Here is an 11,853-nt window from a genome sequence, read left to right as displayed (position 1 = left end):
TTCTCTCCTCTACTATTTTTCTAAGTAATGACATGGAAAAATTCATCAGTTTTAATAATGTAATACTATCTGTAATTTTTTTTGAGACAGGGTCTCACTCTGTCACTCAGGCTGTAGTACAGTGGCACAGCCACCACTCACCTCCCTGGTTGAGCAGCCTCAGCCTCCCTGGTTCAAGCCATCCTCCCACCTCAGCCTCCAGAGTAGCTGGGACTACAGGCAAAAGCCCCCATGCCTGCCTAATTTTTGTATTTTTTGTAGAGATGGGGTTTCACCATTTTGCTCAGGCTTGTCTCAAACTTCTGGGCTCTAAGGATCCACCCGCTTCCACCTCCCAAAGTGCTCAGATAACAGGTGGGAGCCACCATGCCAGGCCTACTATTTGTAATTTTTAATACTATAAAACAAACTAAAATTGACTGCAATCTAGTATACAGAAGTTCCCATTTACTTTGCTGTCTGACCATTACTCGGGTTGTATTCTGAAACTTTCATTATTTTAGAACCAATCAGTTATATTAGGAATTCAAATTTAACCATAAAAAAAATCAGATTGTTTTGCTTTTCATTTGCATCCAATGCTAACTCCAGTATTACTATCCTTCCACCACCAGTGGTCCCATTTTTGATGATCTGTTGTGATTGTGACGGTGCTGCTGCTCGTAGTGTTGGCGGCTTTGAACCTGTTCCCGAATGTTCAGATGGAGCAATGCATGTATGGTCAGAAGAAGGACCACAGCTCGATGTAAGTGCCGTATTCTAAGAAACAGCCTTTGGTCGTCACTGAAATTCAGTCTCTACACATGATCCAAGATGGCCACCATCACTCATAGTCTATGCTGTTTTTTGAGCTGAGAAAGCTAATGGGGAAAATGAAATCAAAAGTACAACAAAATTAGATGGAAGTAACCAGAAAAGGCTTTCTAAATGAAGTTCAAATTTAAGTATATTTCAGAATTTCTTAAATAGTATTCTGTTAAGAAATCTGAGGTAATTTGAGAATAAACCAAATGTATAACTATATAAAAATTATAATCGTTTGTCATTACAAATGGAAATGTTGTTTCCTGTCTTTTAGCCTACAAACACTGTCTGTGTACCACCAATATCTGGTGCTACAAATCTGATTGAATTCGTTGACAACACAGGTAAGAAAAAAAATTTTGTTTAACAACTCAAATGACTAAGTAGGAAATCTGTTTTCTCTCTTTGCATATTGTTTTTGATTATCTTACTTTTCTTTAAAAGTGTTTATATAATTCATTTTTAAATGACTAATTTGTAAATTAAATGGCAAGGAAAAACCTACTGAAATTATTATTCTTAGATGCTGCATTTTAAAAATTTCCCTCAACCATCAGAGTACTTAGAAGGTGACCTCATTAGGATCTCTCTATACACAGAAGTACTTACCATGAGTAAGTTTTTGTCAAGACTTTTAATTTCATAGAACAAATTTCATTATAAACACACACATATTTCATACACGTATATACATTAATTAGAAGTAAACCCAACTGAAATAAACCTGTGCTCATTTACTGAGGCTAAAATCTTTATACACAATTAATTTAAGGATTCAAAATTGCTTTGATTTTAGCTGCTTATTATAACAAAACAAAAACTACATTCATTTTCATTATCATCATAAATATTTCCCAAAAAAATATTTATCCAATTTCTTTAATTGAAAGTAAGTAGATGAAACACTAACAAAATCTTTCAAAGCTCTCAACTGACATTGTGTGCACATGGTGGAGTTTCTTCTCGCACATGGGTAAGACTACATGAATACAACTTGCATTAAAATGGGCGTCTAGACCAATTCACCCGCAAAAACCAGGGAACAATTAGAATTTCACAGTAGTGGATAACTACCACTACAATAAAAGAACAATTAAAATAACATTTAATATCTGTAAAAATAGTTGTATCACATTATTTTTCTCAAGGTAAATAATTACTATTGGTTAGCTTATTTTTCTCATAGACTTTTTAAACAGTAACCATTATTTTCTACTTTAAACTCTAATATACAAGAGGCATAGGAATGTGTATAACTTGTAGAACTGGACCTTATTCAAAGAACTGGACACATTAGTCTTTAAATCTATTTCTCCACCTGATTGTCTATTTTCATTAATAACTCCAATGCCTTCTCACCTGAAAAGCAGAATCTCATTGTTGACTCACATTCACTGACACCGAATCAGTTCTCAAGACTTGTCAGATCATCAAATCCATCAGTATTTATTTATGCATTTGTTCCCATTAAGTCTACAAACTTTTGCACACGTTTTGAGCAAAGCACCATAAGAGGCACCAAGGACAACTGAAACATGAAAAACACATTGTTCCCAAACTCAAGATCCTTCACGTACTAAAGCCAATGGGTACCTATCCCACTGACAACATTCTTCATTCCATAGCAGTTCTACAGTCCAGCCCATCATGTTTTCTCACTTACTTCAAATATTTTTTTTTAATTTAAAAAGGAGGAAACACTTGATCAATTTGCGTATCATCCTGTGCAGGGGCAATGCTACTCTTCTCTGTATAGTACTAATTTTAGTATATGTGCTACCGAAGCAAGTACCTACCTCAAATATAGTAACAGTGTTCAACTTACCCCTCACATCCAAGTGCAAACCCAAGATTCATGAAACCCTTTCCCCTCACATAACCATAACCTTCTCTCTGAAAGCCAGTAGTTCTCATGTCTTTTTCTGGATGTCCTGTGCTTCTAGAAATACATTAGGGTATTCTTACACTATTTTTTTAACTTTCAGAATTTGAGTACTTTCCCTCCAATTTCCCTCATGTTGAGATCAAACTCTTTAGGGCAAAGATTTTTCTAATTTCTCTGCAGCCTTCACTTCCAGCAGAGAATATAGTATTCTCTTAACAGATAATTACCAAATTGACAAATTGATAAATATTATTTTGAGCTCAATATTGCATTAATATCTCCTTTCTTTATGTATTATCTTTTATTTCTTTATTCACAAATGCATATCTAAATGAAGAAATCATATATTTGTAGCAAGTTGTTAATTTTTAGTTTATGATAGACAAAAGAAAATAAATGTAATTCATTCAACACTTTTAGGAGTTTATACAAATGAGTATGATGGCAGAAAAATGCATGATATGGGAGGAGGAGAGAGAGTTGAACTAAGAGAGGAAGTTAACATGTCAGGAATGCCTGAGACATGTCAAGAATACCCTGGAACATTAAGAAGGAATTCTATGAGGGAATGTAGAGAAGGAGGTCTGAATATGAATTTCATGGAAAGCTACTTCTGTCAGGTAAGGTCCCTAGCCACATGCTTTTCTTGCCATCCATGTGCCCGCTGCTCTTCTCCAAGCTTCCCCTAATTCCCAAAGGGGCTTTGGCAGGAGTCTCCTAACTGGGTTCTCAGCCTTTAATCTTTGTGTCCAATAATCCATGCCGTTAATGAATTGTGTATCAAAAGCTCTGACCTCCACACTTTACTCCCCCACTTAAGAACAGCCAATGGCTCCCAGCTTTCTTTTGCTCATGGCTTGCAATCCAAAGTCCTTAACATGTTAATTAAGATTGTTCACAAAATGAACCCTCCCTCTCATCTCCAATTACTCCTTGACATCAATTCCACTTGCTGAGCACCTTTGCCACAGACATTTCACCTCCATGCCTTTGCTCATCCTGTGCCCCTCCTGGAATGCTTGCATCCCACTAGGTCTTTCACAAACCCCTACCCATCAAGACCCAGTCCAAATATCACTATCCCTCTGAAGTTTTTACACTTAATCCTCTCATCCAAAATAGGTTTAATGTTTTCTCTTCTGTATTTCTGCAGTACTTGGTTTATACATTTATAGAACCTGTAATTGTTAAGATCTGTCAGTTTATATGTCTACCACCATTTTTAGTGTCTCATCCATATGTTCTCTACATTATATTGCCAGTACCTAGCTCAATTCTAGACACATAGTCAACAGTTAATAAGAGTGGGGTCAAGAGCTATAGTCTACTCCTGAAACATTGCAAGAATGCACTGCAGGTGGTGGAAAAGGCATGAAGCCTGGAGAAGCAACTGCAGGAGACTTAACTTTGCCATACCCAGGAAGAAACGTAATTGTCCATGGTTACACACTATGTGATACCCAACCTTCAGGAAGTTCCTGTCCCTGGTAATGACTGGAAAAACATTTCTGTCCTACATTCTGGCCTAAAAGGCTTTCATTAACTAACTTACTGATATTGACATCACTAGGTTAAATAAGCTGATATTTTAAAATAAAATATTAGTAAAAGCCTTCAAATAGCAATAGATAGTAATGAGGCTTGTTGAAAGCCACAGGAATGCTTATCCATACATATAACATAATATTTTTATTTATCTGTTGTTATTAAAACGTAACATAAAAACATCTTCCTTCAAATCTCTGATCACATATCACTTTATCAAAGATCCCTTCCTTAATCACCCTATCTAAAACAACACCTATCACTTTCCTTTTCTTTACCCTGCGTCTGCCACCTCCTGATCATATGCTTCTGTGTTATCTGTCTCACTCAACCAAAATATAAGCTCTGTGTATCTGGTATTGTTCATTATGCATAGCTAAGTTCCAAACGCAGAGTGTCTGGCAAATAGCAAAAGTTCAATCATTTTTTTTTTTACATGAATGGCACAATGAGTTGGTTTCCTATAAAGTATTTCTGTTAACCTGAAAGTTTATAATCCACTATTATGAACAGCAAAGATGAAACAAAAGTATACATGCCTTTGGGCTTTTACTTTGAATTTAGAGATATTATATATTTTTTAAACTGTCTTTGGTCACCTTCAATTTTGTAGAACAGACCCAGAATCAACTTTTCCTGTTGCTGTGCTGAAAAGCCATGTTGCAATAAACCTTCACAGAATCAGCATATTCATTCCATCTGAAGGAAAGAAGCAGAATCCTGAGTGAACCCAAATCAACTATGAACTACCCTTTCTAGACAAAAAATGAAACAACACATTTTTGTGTCCTTCAAGTTCAGCATTTTTATATGCCTCCCTTTAACTTCGTTATAAAATAATTCATGTGATTTTTTGTGCACAGTTTTATGTCCAAAGTATACAATTATAAATAGTTCCATCTAAGTAAATTTTTAATATCACAATATATTATTAGAATTATACTTAAAATAATTTCCAACCAAATTATTTCAAGTAATTATAAAATGATTTTTAAAGCATCTGTAGCAGATGTTAGAATCTTGTTTTATTTCATTTCTCTCTGGAAATGCTCTGGAAGAAAAACTAATGATAAAGGCTGTTCTATTGTTGTTAAATATGCATTCATAATTTCATTTTCTCTTTCTCCTATAAATTCAGAAAGCATATGCTTATGCAGATGAAGATGAAGGACGCCCATCCAATGACTGTTTGCTCATATATGACATCGAAGGTGTAGGTTCCCCTGCTGGTTCTGTGGGTTGTTGTAGCTTCATTGGAGAAGACCTGGATGACAGCTTCTTGGATACGCTGGGGCCTAAATTTAAGAAGTTGGCAGACATCAGCCTGGGAAAAGAAATTGAATCATATCCAGACCCTGATCCTTCTTGGCCACCCCAAAACACTGAACCAGTTTGCCCCCCTCAGGAAACAGAGCCCATTGTTAGTGGACACCCACCCATCTCCCCACATTTCGGCGCTACCACAGTAATTTCTGAGAGCACCTATCCCTCGGGACCTGGTGTACAGCATCCTAAGCCTATTCCCGATCCTCTGGGCTATGGTAATGTCACTGTGACCGAGTCTTACACCACCTCTGACACTCTGAAGCCCTCTGTGCACATTCACGATAACCGACAAGCATCAAACGTGGTGGTGACAGAGAGAGTGGTCGGCCCGATCTCTGGCGTTGATTTGCATGGAATGTTAGAGATGCCTGACCTGCGAGATGGGTCAAATGTTATAGTGACAGAAAGGGTAATAGCACCAAGTTCTAGTTTACCCACCTCTCTGACTCTCCATCATCCTAGAGAGTCTTCAAATGTGGTAGTGACAGAAAGAGTAATCCAACCAACTTCTGGCATGTTAGGTAGTCTGAGTATGCACCCTGAGTTAGCCAATGCCCACAATGTGATTGTCACAGAGAGGGTTGTTTCTGGCACTGGTGTAACTGGAATCAGTGGCACCAGTGGAATAAGCGGTGGCATAGGCAGCAGTGGCCTGGTTGGCACCAGCATGGGTTCTGGGGGCGGGGCCCTGAGTGGAGCTGGCATAAGTGGTAGTGGCATGGGCCTGAGCAGCTTGGGAGGGACAGCCACCATTGGCCACATGAGGAGCTCCTCTGACCATCACTTTAACCAAACCATTGGGTCTGCCTCCCCTAGCACAGCTCGAAGTCGAATCACAAAATACAGTACTGTGCAATATAGCAAGTAGTCAGGATCCCAGCTCACTTTTTCATAGTCATTGTGATTCAGATCCAATTCCCACCACCCAAAAACTAGCAGTGTGATTTATGACGCACCACTTGGTGCCCAGATCATTGAGGACCAAGGTGAGAAACCACAATGAGAAAAATAAATGGAAACATTGCTACTAGGGAGAGCTCTCCTTAGCATTCATAAATTTTTTGTTATATTAGGACTAAGGAACTAAAACTTGAGGCAGAGTCTTCTTTGGACCTGTGTGGCCTGTAGCGTATCTCCAGCCTGTAACTAGCCTTATGACATCAATTGGCATAATTCTCCTTGCTCTGTTTTGCTTTGCCACGTAGCTTGGGCAAAATTCAAAACGAACTAAACATGCAATATGTGTTCATGTCTGTGAGAAAATCTAAAATGTGTGCCAGACACCCTGTCAGTTTCACAGATAACATAAATAAAAATTCAACCACAGATTAATACAAGGGTTAACCGATTTTTATTTAAGATTGACAACATAGTCAAGTCCACAAGCCATCAAGCACTCCTACCTTAATTACTGCACCAGATAAAATAAATTTTAAATTAGGAAGTATTTCCTAGGAGGAAAATTCCATTAGAGAGTGACAATGAGGTTTGTGCAGGGTAAACTAACAATGCCTGACTCTGAATCTTAATTTGGGGCCTCAGTTAAATCTCCTGTGGAGTCAAGGACTCTTCCGATTCTAGTTTGTGTTTAGTGATAGATGTAATCTTGGTGAACATTGCTTACTGGTGAAGTTGAATATCATACTCAGCTTTCCTTTTACCACTGTGGTTTTGACATAAGAAAGCAAAACTTGTTAAGTTAACTTTTCCAATTGAAGCAAATGAGGCCCTACATGGTTGACATCACTAGTGGTAAATGACCTTACAAGTAAGCAGATGGGAACTGAATTGTGTTTTCAGGTTTTGTTTTTAGTATGTGGTATTCATTCTTATCCAGCTCTTTATTGCATAGCTCCAATGTTAAAATGATTTACATAGGCTGAGCTGTGGACAAAACTGAAGAAAAAAAGAAGCTCGCAATATGCTTAAGCTTTGGGGAATTTATTTTTAAGGGGATCTAAAAAAATGTTTTTAAAACATGTAAAATGTTTAATGGGGAAAGTTAGAAAAGAATTCTTTTGTAAAGTAATACCATGCTAATTATTGGCTTTTAGTATGTAAAGCAGTGGTTGCTTTAGCAAACCTCTGCTACCATTTTGCGGGGGTCAACCAGGAGCCTTTAACAGAGTTGACAATATTGTGTTGACCAGAATGAAATGTAGATAACCTATTCCACTAGTTTATCTCACCCTCTAATTTTTCTCACTGGCATAAATTTTAAATTCCTGATTTGATTTGTCAATAAGATCTTGGCTTACATATGCTCTGATTTATAGATAGCGTTCAAATTATATAGTATAACATATTTTTCTAGCCCTATTGATGAAATACCATGTCTGTATGTTTGCTGTATAGTGTTATCTGATTAAAAATCTCTAAAAAGAATCAAAGCATTCTAAGAAAAAGGTAAATTTACTATTGCATGGTAGAGAAAATTTTTCTTTCTTAAATACAATGTTACTATAAGCTCACTAAACTGAAACTCTATATGACAGAATAAAATTAGAAAAAAAATTTTGCCCTGGAGTTGTGAATTATATACAACTTTTCAAGAATTTATCCCAATTACTCAAATTTCCCAGGAAATTACAAGGCCTAAGAATAGTTATTTGACTTACTACTCTGGTTTAAAGGGGACAGGAGTGAATTATTTAACATAGAGCTATTTTGCTCTGAATAATAGCAGATAAGGCTAATATTTTAAAAGCTACAGTATACATCTTCTTTTAACTCTGTAGAATATGTAAAATTTTGATAGTCTGTAGTATGCCAAAATGCAGAGATATAAATAAAGTCATTCAAAGGGAGTCTTTTCTTTTTCCACCACTTAGTGGGCTACATTAAGGATGGGTAATCTTTCCAGAAATAAAGTCAAAAGATATTTATTAAAATATACTTGAGTATGCCTGGGTCCAGTTGTAAAGAATAGAAAAAATTATTAATGAATTAATTAAGTAATTTATTAAAGGGAATGATATCTGACCACAGGAAACTTGCTTGTTGTTTTGATATGAAATAGCCTCACCACAGGCTGTTTCTTAAAACACCTGATAGCTTCCAGAGATATTTTTTAGGTTGCCTTGCAAACAACAAAATAACTGTCTTTAATAACTATTGCTGTTAAGATGTGCAGGTAGTTAAGATTCCCCCAATTTAGTTACATTTGAACTCCTAAACACTGTTAAACAATGAGAAAAACAAGAAAAAAAAATGGCAGTGTTAGTCATCTATCTTTCTAGGAAGATACTTTCTAACCAAATTTTTCTTCCAGAATTGCACATTGATGGGAAAACAAGAAAAATGGAAGTATTAGGCATCTATCTTTCTGGGAAGATACTTTCCAACAATTTTTTTCTTCCAGGATTGGACATTGATGTTTTGTTTAGTCCTAAATTTGAAAATTACCTTTTTAAGCCATCAGCCATTTTAGTAGTCATTTAAAGGCATGTCATTTTTCAACGAACAAGCTTTGGGCAGAACTTCATTCTTCTTTTTAGATGTTTACTCTAGATCATATACATCATGTCATAGACCAAGAAGAGATATGCAAATCATTTTATAAGTGATTGCTATAGTTAGGATTCAAGCTGAGTTTCAGACCAACTTGCTCTTAACAAAAGGAAGAAGAAAGAGATAGTAATTTAATGCTATGTATGTATGGTTTGAAAACAAATCATAAGGTTTATAAAATATCTATCTGACTTTCTAAAGAAGTAGTCTTTAGGGGCAAAATTTAGTGCATTATAAATACTTTACCATTTAATATCAACCAAAATACCATCTCAAGCTAATTTGGACACTGAATTCCAGATATACCTGCTACGTATTATTTACTTCTAAGTGTGTTGCCTGATGTAATTGTATTTGCACTGAAAAATTAAAAGAAAACATATATTATGAGTTATTTATATATCTTCATCTAGACATCTGTTCTATATTTGTGTATAAAGTTTTTAGCATCATAATTTTTATTCAAGAAAATGTTCTGACAAAATTTTAATTATATGTCCTCGAATTTTACATTTTTACTCTAGTAAATAGATGCTTTTAGTTATCTGTGCAATTTATTTCTGAATTCATACCAATATTTGATTGTCATGGTACAAAATATATGACACCCTTTGACTTTTGCTGGAGTTTAAAGGTGTAATCTTTAGCATAAATGCTCATGACTGTTTTGGAAAGACATTTAAAACCCAAAACAAACTTTTAAAAGTATTTGCCACATTTTCTCATGCCTGTTTCATAAATTCCAACTTTTTTGATGATTTTTAGCATTTTTAAGATCCATTTCACATTGCACTAGAACACTGCAGTCCACAGTAGACTGCAACTCTCCATGAAATCAAATCTGTCTTCCACTTCCAGATTATTACACTAAGTTACGACAAAACTTGAACAGATCAACCTATTATCGATCCATCAGATAATTTTAAAACAATGTATAATCTTGTTTAATTGTCTACATTCTCTCCCCAATTTAGTTGTATTTCACTTACTAAACACTTGATCATCAAACTGAACCTAGTCTAACTTATTTTTCTTTTGCTGTCTATTTTACAAGCTTTTAAAATATTTATCTCTGGTGGTGTTTGAAACAAGGTACTCTTCTTCGAGCTTCAATATAAAAGTTTTTGGATCCTTTGGGTGCTAGTTTCTTGCTTGGTCATCTGTTGGTTTTTTTTAAGTTGATTTGTAATTTCCAAAGAGTTATTCATACAGCAATAAAATGATTAATATGCTTCCCTTATCTTTTCTGAATTGTGAGCAAGGGGGAGGTTTTAGACTGTAAGAAATTATTCCAAGTTATCAAACCTAGTTATTATTATCATCCTGTATTGGAGGAGATATCATTCTTTTATTTTCACAGTGTTAAAATATGTTTTCATTCTCCATTTCTTAGATATCTTTTTTAGTGTGTACTGAGGAAGCTATTCTCTGGACCACTACTTACAGATGCTAGAGCCCAGGCTCGACCAGGTGGTTAGCCCCACACAAATGAACAGATGACAAAAAGTTTGCATTTTTAGTTTTTATTTGATACTTGTAGACTCTTTATACTTTTACCTTTCTTTCTTTCATACTCTGCATTTTTATTTTTGCCTATACCCTCATTTTATTTCTTCTAAAATGGCTTTTCTTCTTTTTTGCCTTTAAAATCATACCCTTTCATCTTTACTGGGATGCGTCTCCTTTTGTTCTCCAATGCCATTTCCAGACTATTATCAACTTCATCTTGCACAAAATCTTACCTCTTTCAGACTTATATGATCCCTTCCCTCTCTTCTCTTCTTCATAATGTCTCTACTTTTAATGAAGACTCCAATACCCTGGCCTAAGCTCTTTTGTAACTTTCCCAACTTCTGAGAGTGTTCATAGTAACTTAAACATCCACATGGATGAACCACCGAAGTCCCAGATTCTCATTTCTAGAGCTCCATTTCTCCCATCCACTCAGCTGCCATTTTCTTGTCATAACCTGGCATGCTGCTACCTTGAATGCACCTGTTTCTGTCCCTGCAGCCTCTGACCATTTCCCTCTCATCCCTAATTGGTTCACATTATTGTCATTCTCCCACATCATCAAAGCTTCAATGTGTTGACTCCCACCACTTTTTCACTGTCAGCTTCATCTGTCCGTCTAATCTAGCTTCAGGAGTCCAACTAGAGTCATCTCTTTGTCAATGCCTTCAACCTCCTTGCCCTGCCCTCTCTCTCTCTCTCACCCCAGAACTTTTGCCTTCCATCCCTATCTGCACACAAACAGCTAAACAAATTATCCAAGTGAGCTGACTTTTAAACATTAAACACTCAATCTCAAAGCTCAGCATAACATTAGATACTTCTCTGAAATCCTATCTGCTTCTCTTATGGATGTCCCATCTTATCATACTAGATTGCTACTCTGCATCTTCTCTGTCCTCAAACCTCCCACAAGCCCTCTTCCTTTCTCATTCTTTCTGGGTGGTCTAATCCTATTGTTCATTGAGTAAAACAAAAGTCATCCATTTTGAATGCATTCATCTTCCTCTGCCAAACCTCCATATCTACCTGCACTCACACCCATCTTCTCCTCCCTCCGAAGGGCTTATTCCACAGAGTTTGTGGCCTACTCATATGAAAACATAGTCCTCCAGTTCTGCTCAAATCAAGGACTTTGCTTCTTCTCTAATCGTCTCTTTCCTATTCTTTTTCCTCTCTCTCTTTCTGTTTCCTCTCCTTCTCTTTCTCTTTTCTGTGTCTTTCTCCTGTCTTTCCTGTCTCTCCACTCTCTCTTTTTATCTCCTCTATCT

At 36.2% G+C, this 11,853-nt stretch overlaps 1 protein-coding gene, 1 long non-coding RNA gene and 1 other non-coding gene across 3 annotated transcripts in view; 1 reads left to right on the top strand and 2 right to left on the bottom strand.

Moving 5' to 3' along the window:
* The window catches only part of DSG1 (desmoglein 1), a 34,341-nt gene extending 24,140 nt beyond the window's left edge, over positions 1–10,201 (top strand). The window contains exons 12-15 of the mRNA XM_032293118.1: positions 615–745; positions 1,079–1,148; positions 3,110–3,309; positions 5,373–10,201. Coding sequence (XP_032149009.1) covers positions 615–745; positions 1,079–1,148; positions 3,110–3,309; positions 5,373–6,428 — 1,457 coding nt within the window. The 3' untranslated portion in view covers positions 6,429–10,201. The remainder of the gene's footprint in view (positions 1–614; positions 746–1,078; positions 1,149–3,109; positions 3,310–5,372) is intronic.
* Positions 503–11,632, bottom strand: LOC116561371. The gene is made up of 3 exons (XR_004273402.1): positions 11,622–11,632; positions 4,834–4,954; positions 503–860 (listed from the first exon to the last, which is right to left on the bottom strand). It is a non-coding gene; the product is annotated as an uncharacterized LOC116561371 (long non-coding RNA).
* Positions 2,491–2,596, bottom strand: LOC116561639. Its single transcript, XR_004273534.1, has one exon. It is a non-coding gene; the product is annotated as a U6 spliceosomal RNA (small nuclear RNA).
* Positions 11,633–11,853: the final 221 nt, after the last annotated feature.

The sequence above is a fragment of the Sapajus apella genome, unplaced genomic scaffold (genome assembly GCF_009761245.1).
Source record: "Sapajus apella isolate SASKATOON/1434 unplaced genomic scaffold, GSC_monkey_1.0 scaffold29, whole genome shotgun sequence".
Lineage (NCBI taxonomy): Eukaryota > Metazoa > Chordata > Mammalia > Primates > Cebidae > Sapajus > Sapajus apella.
Note: the sequence above shows the minus strand (reverse complement) of the source record. Positions and strands in the feature narration are given on the sequence as shown.